Genomic DNA, 15,632 nt, shown 5'->3' with positions numbered 1-15,632 from the left:
TCATACCGTTAACCAACCAACCAACCATTTCCGGATTGAAAATAAAGTCACTAAATACCCACAGGAGAACTAACGAAACGAAAACGGAGTATTACAGAGATGTAATTACATGCAAACAGTATATCTCTTGCGTTATTAAACCCAAGCCTTATACGTCCGTTGTAATACAGATAGGTAGACTGAGACAATAACCCTAATAGAGGCATTGTAATATCACTCCATATGATTATAATCGATCTGCTTGATACAGTCATTAGATGCATAATACTTTGATCAACCAGGATTGGCAGTGTTTGGATTACCTCGTATTATTTCAAATAGAAATTGCCTTCTCGAAACAAATCAAAGAAGACATTTTGAAAATAGAGACAAATTGGAGAGTCTATAGCTTGATAATGGAATGGCAACATCGATTATGGTAGAACAAATGATACGCAGGGTACTTATTACACGAAGCGAACGTTGCTCGTAATTATAGTTGTTATAAAAACGAGGGTCGCTTTTCAAAGGCATCATTCTCACAGCCACACGTTTAACATACCATTTTCAAGTAAAGTATACACAGCCCTTTTCTCATTACTCTAACCAATGGATATGACTAAGCTTTCGGACAGCTCGTAATTGCTAACGTATCCAGGATATGATTGCGACCCACGCGAACAAGCCTGGAGATGGCCTACCGGTCTCATATTATGAACAAGTATCATTTCTCGGAAACAATACCATGTAATGTGGCTCATTAGATCGCCTGTCTTACCGTCGTCTGACATTTTGCTGATGGACGTAATTCCAATCGCTCTTATTTCTTTCCTGATCGTATCCACTTGCAGTGGCGTATTTTCAGCTCGTATGCCGGATGAGAATAAAAGTACACGTGGCATTCTATTACCGTAATGAAACACGCCGCGAGAGAATATGTTTGAGTATGATTTTACTTCCACTTTTCTTTGTCCTTTCTGAACGTGGATTCTCCAGGGGATGACTTGCACTTTTGATCAAGGCGTAGCCAAATCGTAGTGAAGGCATTTAGGGAGAGGGAGACAGGAAGGGGGTCTTAAAGTGGGCAATCAGGTCCTAAATCGCTTCATTACGTTATTACTTCAGTGTGATGTCGCAAATGGGAAATTGTCAGGAACTTATTGTATTAATTTCGGAGGCTTAGTGATTAGGACAAATTGTTGGAGAGAGTAGAGTGAGAGAAAGAAACATGCAGATAGGCAGACATGCAGGGGGAGGTCGAGAAAGACAGACATACATGAGGTGAGAAGGAGAGCGAGAGAGAGAGAGAAAAGAGGAGACATTAATTTTCCGTTCCGATTTGGGGGTCTGATAGGAGCTACACCGCCCCGAATCTTTCCTCTGTTCTGTCGCCCTTGTAAAAAATGTAATTCCAGTGCCCCACCCAAGCTCCGCCTCTAAATAGGCCTACACGAATTTACATTCCGTGGTTTAGGCCTACATTAAAAATACATCAAAAAGAGATTGATAAATAGTGTGATCCTTTTTATATTTAAGTAATTCTTAGAAGAACACTGAACATGATTAAGTTTGAGGTCATAATTGCATTGCCGAGAATAAGACAAGGCAAGTTTTTAATTTTAGTATCAGGTAGAATGTGTCCACACGATATATCGAAGAAAAAGACTTTGCTGTAATTTAGTATTGATCAAATTTAATCAGTGTCAGCTGAAATCAATTAAAGAAATTCGATTACAGAGCTATTTAGATTTTTACTTAAATTGCCCTAATTTTGATTTGTGTCTTGACCCAAAATAAACTTAATTTGTTTAATAGTGAAAAAATGTGATGCTATTCACAAACGCTCGCTGCGTACGGTACGGAACCGAGAATATGATGTTGTATTAGAAACAATAAACACTGTATGTCGATAACCGTTGTTACAAATCACATCAAAAATCGTCACTCAATATTTCCCCAAATATATAGAATCATAAACGATTGAAGAGACACATCCGTCTTCCCCTGCGGCGGCTGAAATTATTTGTAAGAAAAAGCGAACTCTCCGGGTTTCCAATATATATTACTGTAATAGTGTCCCATTTTTCTCAACCAAAGGCAAACCGATACACCATTAATCTTCATCGAGTTACATATTATGTTCAATTTACGTTCGGGTTGCAAAACAAATTTGAGCTTTATATTCGTTATATCCGAGTGCAATTTAGGAGTTAGAAAATAGCATTGCTTCAGAGATCGATGAAGAATAAACATCCAACAAACGTTCCAAGAATTTTAAACCTGAATTATTATAATCGTCACATGTTTTTCTTTTATCTCAACTACCTTTCGTTTTCTTTCTGTCACGTTGATTTTATATGTCATTTTACTTATCCTTAGTTTTCTAATTTTGCTCTCTTATATCAAGTCCTTACAATTTATTTTTGTCTTTTGTTAGTATCGAGTTGTCCGTGTCATTTTCGCTTTCGATGTTATTTCAAATTCAACGGGTTCAATAAGACTTAAGAGGAAAAGTGTCAAGTTGCGTATCGATCGAGTCTTCTGATGGTTATTAGGTCAAATAACCATGATAATTGAAACTTGAATCTTACAAGCCCTATTTTCAAGCTAAAAATATCCTTGAAGGGGCACTTTGCCCTGTCCCCCTATAACTGTCTGCGAAAATGTTACTTTATAGATCATGAAATAGAGAGAAATAGAGCATGGATGTATCCGTGGGTGACGAGAATCCAACCCGATCACAAAACGTAAGGGGATACCCCAGTGCTTACACGTCCTTGCTCAAATCACCGAGAAACCGTTTTATCTGTGTGACAAAACCGGGTGAAGAATCGAGCAATTTGTGCTCATTCATGAAGCGGGGTGTATCAAATAGCGCCCAAATCCAGGCCGAAGTCACCCCGGCGTACATCTGACGACGCCGCGCTAGGTACCACGGCGATTTCGGAAATTGATTAGAGACCGAAGAGGAAGCAAAAATATGCATCCATCATGTCTCAGGAACGGATGAAACATTTCTTTTTATGAGGTTAAAGTGGGTTGATTGTGTAGAAGTGGTGGAGGGGTGTAAGGGGCGCGTACCCCCTCCTTTGTCAATGAGTAAATCACATTGCAATTGTTCAATACATACGCAAGTGACAGTTCCTCCGCGGCCAAGCTCTCACTAAAAGAATTAATTATTTCAACCCCCTAACCCAGCACTACTCCTGACTGTAAGTGTAAAACCTGAAACCGATTCATAAACTCAAACCAATTTACATTCCAATCTCTAACCCTATATTTAGAAGGAAATATCGCTGAGCAATGTCGGAACAGTTTTGCCCTCCCACTCCCTCCAGCCCCCCCCCCCCCCCTCCCCCGTAAAAATCCTGGGTCCGCGATTGTACAGCTCCTAGAGAAGTCTATTTCGGAATGGCTCAATTTATTGTTGACTGCATATTTCTTGATCAAATCTATTTGAGAGTCAAGAGGTCAATGTCGATAGAAGTGGGATTATTGGATAGGCTCTGATGAAGTGTGTTTCGGGTTACATATAGGAGACCAGAAATGAATTGGAGCTAGTTAATATATAGATTTGATTGAATGTATTTTGATACAGAGAGCAAGAGGTCAATTGTCAAAGCAGTTGGATTGTTGTACAGGTATTGGCTTTGTTGAATAGTGTTTCAGGACAAAATTCTATTGTGATAGAAATAGAAAAGGTGCATCGTTCTTTATTGAATGCATTTTTAGGACGTGGGTCAGTTTGAGATACGGAGATAAGTGTTCGATAATAATTATCAAGTAGTGATAGGTGTAGGATGGTTGCATATTGCGAGGGTAAGGTCAATTGATATAAGGGGTTGGGGGTAATTTCACATCTTATGAAGATAGTATAAGATAAATCCAGAACTATTGTTTTATTTAAGCAGGGGCAGATAACGTGTTTCTTTTATTTTCTGTACTTTATTCCTCCTTTCTTTCTATCTTTCTTTCGTTATGTCTTTCTTTTTCTTAGAGTTCATCAGTGCTAATCGGGGTACATAAACATGTTTCTAATGGAGAGGTGATCACAATGATTCTCCGTATCATAAAGCTAAATCTCATGCAAACACGTTCGCATCAACTGTAGGAAAATTGCATAAGTCATGTGTATTGCCTTTATAAATCATGTTCAGATTATCTCATTTTAATGTTCACTGAATAATATTTGCGATTAAGTTGTCATGGGTAATTTCTAAAGAGTTATACACACTGCTTAACTTACAATGAGCATCATGATCATTGTACCTATGCAATTGACTACCATCTTTCTTACTCTTGTTGTCTTTAATAGGTGGTTTTATACCAGTCGACCACCTGATCGTTCTCGACAAGCCTATTCGGATCAACTCAGCTGCTTTCCTGTCGATCTCCGTCCTGACCGTCTTCGGGATCCTCCTCGCTTTCCTCTTCCTAGCATTCAACATCAAGTACAGGAAAACAAAGTAGGTTCCTTATCGCATTCATCGTCAGACTCAGACAGATAACACAAAAACACGTCTTGAGACAGTGGTGACCGCATTTATGATATGCACATGATCCCAAGTGATGATCAATGTACACGATTAGATATCCTGTGGAGTGTTTCACAAAGACTAAGATCGACTTTAAGTTGGACTTAACTATGACAGGCCGTTCACGCCACTATTTGCTCTCACCATTATGATCTTCAGATAATATTTTTTCCATCAATAATGAATTTATTATTTTAAAAATGTAAACTATATAGATTTGTGACCATGATTTGTACGTCCATTGAGAGACCAATGCCAGTAAACGATGAGAGCAAACAGTGACATGAATGACCTGTCATAGTTAAATCCAACTTAAAGTTGATCTTAGTCTTTGTGAAACACTCCCCATAAATTGCATCCCGTGTGATGTGCACAAGAAGGCCACTAACTACTCTTGACAATACTTAGGTCTTGTGACCTCTTTGCAGAGCTGCTGACAATCTTTTTGAACCAAAAAAGATAAAGCATTTAGGGTGGTTGCATTGATGTAGTTTTAGACAATTTCACGAAACATGTTCATCTTGTCATGTCTGTAAATAGTTTTCTGTACCTTTTATTTATTTGCTTTAATAATATTTCATACTACTTTTTACCTTTTTCAATGAATGGGGAACAAAATATTCAAATAATCTATAAATAACTTGCGTCAGCCATCATGTCGATGACGCTGTCATTATTTTTTCATCAAAAAAACAGAGGAGAGTATAGGGATACACTTATCAGTTTTCATGCATGCAAAATATGTGCAAGAATAATGTCTGTAGCCATCCCCATAATCAGATCATCCTCTTTTTCAAGTTTTTCCATTTTCAAACAATTTTATTCTGTTTTGTTGACTCCACTTCAGGTACATCAAACTATCGAGCCCCAACCTAAACAACATTCTGGTGGTAGGTTGTATCGCGGTCTACTCAGCCATTCTCATGATGGGCCTCGACGGGGATAAAGTCTCGGATGTTGTTTTCGCTCCTCTCTGCACGGTATGTATATATCATGTGTACCATATCTCAGGTGTGTGTGTCCCTACACTATTTAACCTGTTGACTTCTGATTGCCAAAGTCGCATAGCCTTAATACCGAGACCACTCGGTTCCCGTAGGCAACGGACTAAAGCATGTTTCGAATAGACGATGTTGGACCAAATAAATTTTACAGACAATGATGACGAAAATCTCCCATCTATTTTGTTTTTATAATTTCAAATTTTCCGACAGTAGTCAAAATCATTACAACATTGAAAAGAAAAATGTGCTTCTACCAAAGCCCATGCCTGATCAGAACAATTATGATACTGAAGTCGTAGGATCTTGGCGCCACGCATGCAGTGTCGATCTGTCTGTTTCAGACGCTTCAGTGCTGCAAACTTGCCTTTGCCAAGATGGTCAACTGTTTATAATTGCATGACTGTGCGACTGCTCTCCCGCACTCAAGGAACTCTTTACTGTCATTTACCCATGTTCTACACCTGTGACGAGAGAGGCAACTGGAGATGAAATACCTTTTCTAAGATAGGGACATAGGCATGCTGGCAAAATCTGCAAACCTTGATTTAAAATCAAATTCTATGACCCATTACACCATGGTCCCTCATATTAAATTGTGGTTACATTGGTTGATCTATGGTGTAGGATAAGAAGAAAATTCCTGAGAAATTTATGAAGAAATAGTAATTTGATATTCAAAATTATGTTGTAACTTAATTTTTCTTCTTCTTCTTCCAGCTGAGTACTGGTGTTGGACCAAATTTAAAGATAATGATGACTAAATTTTCCAATCTAACACAATTACCAATAACTTTCAACATCACATGATGCTATGGCAAATGTTATTGTTGATGTACTTGTTAACGATATACTTGTCTTGCTTTTTCTTTCAGATCCGCACATCGTTCCTAGCGGTCGGATTCTCCATGGCTTTCGGATCTATGTTTGTCAAGACCTATCGGGTATATCATATCATTACACATGCTATGAGCAGAGTCATCAAAAGAAAAGTAAGTGACTGAATTTATTATTTCACTGTCATAACTGTCTTCATTTAATGAAAGATGATAAGGTTATGGTTATTATTGGGTTTCAGGTTCGGTTTAGGGATAGGCTTAGGGTTAGGTCTAGTGTTTGGTCCGGGTTGAAGTTAAGAATTCGGCTAGTGTAGGATATTTACCACGGAGCGAGTGTTGCCGGAGCTCGTGCCCTATCTTGCCAAAGGACATGAGTGCCGCAGAGGGACTCGAATCGTGAACCGTGTGATTGACAGTCCAGTGACTTATCCACTAGAAAACGTAACTTCTATACATTATCTCTTCACATTCTATATGCCTTGATGCGATTCATTGTTTCAGCTTAGCTGATCAAAGATTGTGATTGCCAAAAATGATCGTTGACTAAAGCTCTGACGTAGATCGCTTTGTATTAGTGCCTAATCTGAGCACATGGGAGGAAGATTATACTGCAATTGCTCAATCACTTAAACCAGATAGAAAATGAGATTTTGACAAAATATAAAGTAATATTTAAGAAGCTTGCTCGATTTTAAAACCATATTATTGAATTTATCCTACTCCTTGGGGAATACTTGCAAACAATATTAACACAGACAAAAACTATGATAACATCCAAGGGAGAGTAAGGGTGGCAGCTTGACTAGTCACCCCCCCCCCGCATCTCTTTCAAAGCAAATGTGTCACACATTAATAACACTACATGTATGTTCCTCCTTACTGCCTTAGTATACTCTCCTTCACAAACTTAAACCCATATTTTCGGAATTGCACACCCCATCCCCCACCCCTCTTATTAAAGAACCCCGAATCCGCCCCTAAACGACATCCCCACATTCATATTCAGACAGATTAATAATGTCCTAGATTTGTGTTTGTCTGAGCGGTAATTCCAATATATCAGCTTTGATTTGCTTTGTATGATGACCTACCTAGATAGGAAATGGGACAGAGTCAATTATAAGCTAAATGGAATGATCGAGTCTAGAGATTTGTTAACATGTAAAATTCAAAACAACACTCTATTGCAAGCAGCATCGTCGTAGATGTGTTAAGAATAAAAGTCAAAAATTCTGATTTACAATATCGTCTATTTTCCGTAACTGCGAATTCGGAAATGAATGTTCAAATTTGGACACTAAACTAGTTCACTGCATAACAGAGCCCCTAAAAAAATGGTTACTATTATTTTAGTCTTATTTACCAGATGCAATAGCCGCATACTGCTCTTTCTGAGTACATTACATTCATTGTTCAATACCCCAAGCATTTACATCTTTTAAGTGATCACACATCCAAAACTAGTTGTGCTAATCTTGAAAAACAAAGTTAACTCTGTTTTATATATGATTGATGATAAGCGCTTAGAAACTTTGTATTAAGCGCTATATAAATGTAATATATTATTTTTATTATTGTCCTTTTTTAGATGCTGCACGAATCAACGTTATTCCTCATGATCGGAGTTTTACTATTACTGGACGTCATTCTTATTGCATTGTGGGTAATACTGGACCCCATGTATCGACAAGAAAAACGCCTGAATGTCGAGGTTAGTTCATACTTACGTGGGGCATGGCTACATAGTTGTATTATTGTCGATTTGCATCGTAAATAATACCAAAAAAGTAGCATTCTTTATACTTCCCTTTATTAATCACCTACACAAAGGGTACCGTCAATTTTTCTGACTCAATACCAGTTTGGATCTGCGTATATTCTTGTTTCTTTTTTTCTTCATTTGTATTGAATAACGATTTACATCACCCTAGCAAATGGTTTGATCAAGGTTAGTTTGCAAAGGGTTACAGAGGTGAAGAAGAAAAATTTAACTGATAATTACTATGAGGAAACAAAAAACAATACGAAAAGATCTGACAAGGAAAACTCTCGGATCTGACATAAATTCTGATGTAACTTTTTAAGAGTATACATGTAGTTGGATAACTTGCAGAACAAAATAGAAAAATTACTCCTGTCTTCTTCTATTCAAGATTTCAGACGACGGCACGCGCGCGTACGTGCCCGTCATCGAAGAATGCACGTCATCGCATCAGAGCAAATGGCTGGTCGCGCTCTACTCCTACAAGGGCCTTCTACTTCTCTTCGGAGTCTTCCTCGCCTGGGAGACGCGCAACGTCAAGATCCCCGCCCTCAACGACTCCCACTACATCGCCGTCTGCGTGTACAACGTGGTCATCATGAGCGTGCTCGCCGTCGTGGTCAACAACTGGGTCATCCAGGGGAACCACCGGACGATGTCCTTCATGCTCGTTTCTCTCTGTATCTGTATAACTACCACTGCCACGCTGTGTCTACTTTTTGTGCCAAAGGTAAAAATGTCATGTTTCGGTCTTGAATATAGAACGTTGATTTATCTTTAAAGTATTCACCCAAAGAAAATTCACGACAACTGACAATTGTGGACAAATTGTATATAGATGGAAAGATTTTCTCTTGAAAAACACGAATAACTTGCTGGAAAATCCGTCATATAGATGTCATGGAAAGGCGTAAAGATGATTTCTGCGGGCCCCAAACATATTTTGAAGAGGGAAGCTGTTATATTTTATCAGTAAGGCTTCCCATTCGCAATGATATGAATTTTGCATCAATTCAAAACACTTTTGATTCTTCGGGTGACTACTGTAAGACAGTAATCCATTCCATCATAAAGCAAAGTTCTTGGTCACATTTTGTTAATCGTTTTTTCTTCTTCTTGGTCAACAAGACCTTCTAAAGTCTAGACCATCTAGATCATCCACCATGTCTCTGGCTGAGATACTCTACATCGTATGGTCAGAAATAACTCTCAGCCTATTATGCCCTTAGTAAAGTAATGCCGTCAAAGAAAGAGTGGACATTTACTGCTTGATTTGATTCCAAATCTATGAATATTATATGGGAATGATTAAACTGTGAGCTTTGAACCAGCAGATGAGACTGTCCTATCATAGAATATCAAAATATAAGGGAGCCCCACTGTTGCTACTTCAGCACTTGCAAAGCACTCAAGTAGCAGTACGATAATACACCATCGGTTGATGAAGTAGAAGAAGAAGTCGTAATGAATAGGCGTTTTGCGTCACACGCCGCAGTTTCAGTTTACCTTGCTAGTTGCAATGACGACCTTCGTCATTGCCTTGTTTTCGTTCACATTCTTCTTATTAATATTCTTGGTTCTTCTTCTTCTTCTTGTCGTCCGGAATCCCATTCGCTTTGCACGTAGTGCTTGTTATTCCTATCCAGGTCCTTTTCTCTTGCTCGATTCCTTTCAAGCTTCGTAGGCGTAATCTCTGATATCCAATCTAGGTCACCTACTTTTTCGTTTTCTGAAATCACTCATGCGTAAACGTCCAGGCGCCATTTTGTCCGTTTCTTGTCCATTTTAAGGCCTTTCTATCTTCCTTCCTATCTCCACTATCCTAGATCCTACAAATTTCTAACAAATTCCTTTAGATAGTCTAAGAGATGTTCTTTAATCTGCGACGTATAACCTGCCCTTCAAAATGCCATCTTTATACTCAAAATTCAAATCTAAAACCGACTCCGTCTCTCAAAAAAAAAATCTCTCAAATTCTTGAAAAATTGACCCATAAATAATCTAAACTTTCTCAAATAAATTCCGTTTTGTATTTAAATCTCACAGTATCTTTATCCCATAATTGCACATAGCCATGCCAAATTTCACGCTCCAATGGCTTTGCACAACATAAATAGCGCCCTCTAAAGTTCTGGGAATTGGCTTTCTCTCTGTGGCCGTATCTCCATAATGGCTTGGCAAACCCGTACCCTTTTTTTTGGATTTAGATACTTGAGGATATGCCCTTTCCAGCCATATACAAAATTATATACCCTATCACTGACCAAATTTGAGAAAATTGCCCTCCAAATTCGCCATTTTCAAGAAAATTCCAAAATAACTTCAACTTGCTCTAAACCGGCGATCTTTATACCTACATCAATGAAACTTGCCAAACACATGTATCCATATACGTGACAACTGTCTGCTAAGTTTAGTAAATTGTAATACTCTCTTCGCCAAGTTATCGCCAAAAATGATGAATTTACTATGCTTTACGTAATAGCGCGTTTGATGCGTGCAGTACGTTTTGCGCAGATGACAATGGTTTCAAACTGACCGCACTGAAGTGCCCTTTCGAATGATACCAAGTATGGTATATGTTCACGCAGAAAATTGTGAGTAAATCGCATTTGAACAAGGGTCACTAGACGAATTCCGACGAGTTTCCGAAGACTGTTATTCGGTTGTGTTAGTATGGGCGGCCGTTCGTGCCAAAGCACGCGTCGCAACATGTTCATCATGCACCAAGTCCTATTGGTTTTGCACGCAGTGCTTGCGAGCCCTTTCTAGATCCCTTCCTCTACTCCAATTCCCTTCAAAATTCGTAGGCGCATTCCTTAAAGGTCACTAAATTCTTCGTTCTCCGGAAACCCTCATGCGTGACCGTCCAGGCACTATTTTTTCCGTTTCGGGCCGTTTTGGTGACCTTTCTTTCGCCCTAACTATCTCCACTATCACAGAAGCTACAGACTTCTAACATATTGCTCTGGATAGTCCGAGAGTAGCTCCTTCGTTTGACACGTAGAAACATGGCGTCATTGCACGCACATCGTTGTGACACGATTGCATTTCTAGTTGATACTTGTATTTATTATTTGTGTATGTTCATGATCCTTTTCTTTGCAGCTCCATGCAATAAGAATAAGTGTGAGCAATGACCCGGTCACCAGGTCGGTAGGGTTAGAGGTCAAGGGTCGAACCCGTCGCTTCGTGATGGACGAATCGACGGAGCTGAAGGAGAGCATCTATAGAGCTGAAATTCATATACGAGCATTCAGAAGAGAAAATAGAAAAGTAGGTGGTGACGAGATAATATTATGGTAACTTATTTCTTAGAAGCATTCCTTTAAAAGTGGGTTGGTATAGTGGTAAGTCCTCTGGCCTTGCAAAAAACAGACACAGGTTCGAACCTGAGTTGTGTCCGAAGGTGATGTTCTTGACGGATGCACATCTGTATAAAACACAGTTCACACAAATGCCACTTCGGGATGTAGTTTTTTTTTTCTTTTTAAAGTTGTTTGCAAGAGTTTTAAAAACTTTCAACTTCCAAAAGTCTTCAAATACTTTTGCAAATTCGACATAGGTTGTAAAATAAATTGCCCATAGAAACTGTTCATATATGGGTTTCAACCCCGCCCCCTCCCAAAGTCCCAGACAGGTGTAGACCTCATATTTGCTTAATCTAAGATGTCAACCAATCTTATACTATACACATAACATAAACTATATTTCTTTCCGGCAATTAAAACTGTATCATCGGGGTTATCTCTCTTATTTTTGCAGCTTGATTCCAAAATAGCCGAGCTGGAAGGCGTACTACGCATGCTCGAACGAGAGGAGCAATATCGACTAGGTCATCTAAGTGAATTTGACCTGGACACATCAGGGAAAGAACATGAATTACAAATGCTGCTACACTTACCAGAAACTCCCATAGACAATCAAGAATCGTGTGCGGTTAATCGATTCGAACAGGAATACAAGCGGATAGTGACTCAAAACCTGAATTCGGTTAGTGGTGGTGGTGGTGGTGGACGGACCGAGGAACGACCGGGTAAAACCGAAACCCGGCGACGGACATCAGTGTTGCCTTTCAGAGGACTGGGGAAGGAGAACAGTTTCACGCATACGCCGCTCATGGCGAGGTTTAGTACGGATACCGACGAGACCAATTCGGATATCTGTCCGGATTTGGATACGGAGAGGAGCACGGTTGTGGAGCGGTCGTATGGAACGTTGCGCGGGACAAGCAGCGCGGGAAGCAGTGAAAGTTTGTCTTCGAAACTCAGGGCGATTAGTGACGGCGGTGTTGGGATGATTGGGGATAATAAAGGAAAGAGGACAAACGACGTGGACGAGGAAGACGAGACGGAGATCGAGAATAACGACCAGGAGGACGCCGACGAGACGTCGGTTCTCGCGTACCGCCGAAGCAGCAGCGCGGCTAACCGCGGTAGCAACAAGGATATCCCCGGTACTTCAGAAACAGCTGACAAGGAAGACCCTGATGAAAGGACACTTATAACAGAAATGCAAGACCTTCAGCTTCGGCTATTGCAATTAAATGGCAAAGCCAATATGATCTACTACGTATAATATAACGCGATTCTAAGCAATGACTTTCTTCAAAGTACTTCGCCTCTTGGTGACTGATGATTATATCTCTTCGTTTTTTGTACTGTGGTGTTTCAATATATTGACATAAATTTTTTGCAAAAAAAAGTATAATACTTGTCATATAATATATAGAATCTTTTTATAGAAACAAAATGTTTCATATCATTATGAGATGGTATTTGATGCCATCTTTAATCTGAAATCGAGGAGGATATCTTTTTATACTGTGATCTATAACCGACATGTTTACATTATTTTATATTGTATTGAAGTACTAATACCCAGTGTTCTTTGTTTTATTGACAGACTTTGTTTCTTGAAATTGCATTGCGTAGGTCAAGCTCTCTCTCTAATAATGACGGAATATAACCTTCTTTTGAGTTTCAAATTGATAAAATTAATGACAGAGTAATTTACAACGAGGGGATATTCTACATTCTTAAATATTCATTTCTTGATCATTTTTTAAAATCCTGAACTAACCTGTTTGTTGCATAGTAGGATATGAACTGTCTTTGCAATGCCTCGGAAGTTTAGGACACAAGCAAATTAACGACGATTTGAACCTAACATGAACCTAACATGACCCGAACCGGACCCGACATAACCATTACTGTACTTTCCCTAACGCTAGCGGTTTAACTTTTTAAGGGAGCTATTCCGATCGACCAATGGCCCATCGAACCAAAAGCCCACGAGAAGTTGTTTAAAAAAAAAAATTCACGAGGCGGACTTGTCGTTCTCGCGGGTCTCCAGTCTCGTGTACCCTCAAATAAGTTGTCAGAAGGCCCACTAGACCGGTATTGTTGATCTTATGCGTGTTATGGACAATCTAGACCTTGTGATAGTGTGGGATGATGCCTTAATGAAACGAATGACAGGTGGTGAGGAATCTCATCTCTACACTTTTTCACTAAACTGGACAACCATCATGACTTCTTATCCTACGACTGAAAATAGTGGGACTTTGACTCACAAACGACCACAGTCTATCATGATTGTCTATAAGCCTTCAAACTCATCATGTATGACAAGATAATAGAACACTGCTATGACTGTTCCGACAAAACGCCATAAAATCAATCTTGTGTCACCCACGAAAGAAAAACTTACCGGACCACTGTGACAATTAGATGGCTAGAAAACCTGATTTTTATACAAATGAATGTGTACACGGATGAGCATTTTAGAACCAAGACCACGGACTCCAAAACCATTTGCTCATATTTCTGACAAAATGTTTGCACCGACATCTCTTCGAACGATACTGTTTGTTTCTCATTACTGTCATTATAATTATTAAGTATTTGGCGTCACCTGTGCCTGGAAGGCGAAAAGCGAACTGAATCACTGTAACTCTCGGGTCTCTCCTCCCGGTATAACTAATTGTTGTGTGCTGGTGGACCACTATACACCAGGGTTTTCTCCTATCCGAGGGACAGGGTGTTTTCCCCTTAACATAGCGAGCATCTATGAAACATTGGAGGGACACGTCAACATACAATGAAGCATTTATTCATCCGCCTGGGTTAGATTCGAACCCACAATCTTTTATTCGACAAGCAGAAGCTTTACTGACTGAGCCAACCCACCTCAGATGACATGACTAGCGAAACCTCCTTGAATATATACCCCAGCCTTGATAGTGGGTGAATGACACACGTACTGGACGAAGGAATCAAATGATTGACTATTTAGAAACCCCCGTCACATAATCCGAGTCTACGGTTGTATTTCTGATGAAATGTTCCATCGGCAGGCCTTTTCGTCAGTCGATATGTATTAGTCAGGTAAGTAAGACTTCAATACGACTTGAAGATGACGACACGACTTGACCTACACCAGACGAACTCACCAATTCAGCTTCATGACAGTGACTTTGTGGGTGTTCAATTCAATGTAGGATCCAGGATGACTTGTGTAGTGACTTGTGTTTGACAAGAGCTAAATGACACGTTGGTACAAGTTTGAAACTTTTTCGAAAATTCGACATCACTACGAATAACTGGTTGACAGTACTGACTGCATGTTTCATGAGCGACCCTCTGAAAAATGGGAAGTTCTAATCATTCATGTTTGTTCATAGCCAGAATTAACCTATGTTGAACCTGTGACGTTGATCATGATTGCCTAATTTTGAATATCAATGACTGCTTACTGGTTGAACTTGCGATTGACGGGTAACCAAGGGGACACATAATGCTTTACTGACATGATGAGACAATCATTCCTGGACACCACCTGACCCCCAAAAACCCAGACAAAATAAATGGCACTGTGCTTTGATAACTCGCCGCGACCATTTCGTACATTTTTGGAGACTCATCTTGATGGTATGCACGTGACACTATCTTCTGGTTTGTGAGAATGTGTTTTGATCTTAGGAAGCTGACGATTAAACGTACGGTTGTATAGGACTTCTGACGACTCTTATGCACATTCTAATGCAATATTCATTGTGACATGTTTTGGGAGATATTTGTAAATATGCACAGGGAAATCGCCGGCGGGACTGACAGTAAAATGGCCTTGAAGACATGGAGAGATTAACGGACACATAAATTGACAGGAAGTTCAGGATCCGAGTAGAAAGGAAAGTAAACGCGCTTCCGAAATGTGCATTCACGACACTTTAATACACCTTACGCACAGTATTCACGAACGTGACATTGAGAGACGGAAAGTAACTAGTGGAAGACGCTATAATGAGTTGAAATTTGACAACGAGCTGATAAAAGTTAATTGCGACGTAGATGACCGACATGAACATGCACAAGCTAGGACACATTATGCAGTATATTTTAAGTCATGACTGACAAAACATACAGACTGATATGTATGGAGATGCGAAAAACCTGCCTGGCGACCGAATTGACCAATGAACCAACCAGTCAACCAACCAACCGACAGCTGTCGA

At 39.6% G+C, this 15,632-nt stretch overlaps 1 protein-coding gene across 1 annotated transcript in view; it reads left to right on the top strand.

Moving 5' to 3' along the window:
* LOC105444068 (gamma-aminobutyric acid type B receptor subunit 2-like) overlaps nt 1–13,127 on the top strand; it is a 29,439-nt gene extending 16,312 nt beyond the window's left edge. Inside the window, exons 8-14 of the mRNA XM_030980910.1 lie at nt 4,295–4,445; nt 5,362–5,494; nt 6,391–6,507; nt 7,943–8,065; nt 8,508–8,846; nt 11,225–11,392; nt 11,882–13,127. Of these exons, the coding sequence (XP_030836770.1) occupies nt 4,295–4,445; nt 5,362–5,494; nt 6,391–6,507; nt 7,943–8,065; nt 8,508–8,846; nt 11,225–11,392; nt 11,882–12,694 (1,844 nt within the window). The 3' untranslated portion in view covers nt 12,695–13,127. The remainder of the gene's footprint in view (nt 1–4,294; nt 4,446–5,361; nt 5,495–6,390; nt 6,508–7,942; nt 8,066–8,507; nt 8,847–11,224; nt 11,393–11,881) is intronic.
* Nucleotides 13,128–15,632: the final 2,505 nt, after the last annotated feature.

This window comes from Strongylocentrotus purpuratus, unplaced genomic scaffold, assembly GCF_000002235.5.
Source record: "Strongylocentrotus purpuratus isolate Spur 01 unplaced genomic scaffold, Spur_5.0 spur5_scaffold_11, whole genome shotgun sequence".
Classification (NCBI taxonomy): Eukaryota; Metazoa; Echinodermata; class Echinoidea; order Camarodonta; family Strongylocentrotidae; genus Strongylocentrotus; species Strongylocentrotus purpuratus.
This window is presented reverse-complemented; position numbering and strand designations above follow the sequence as displayed.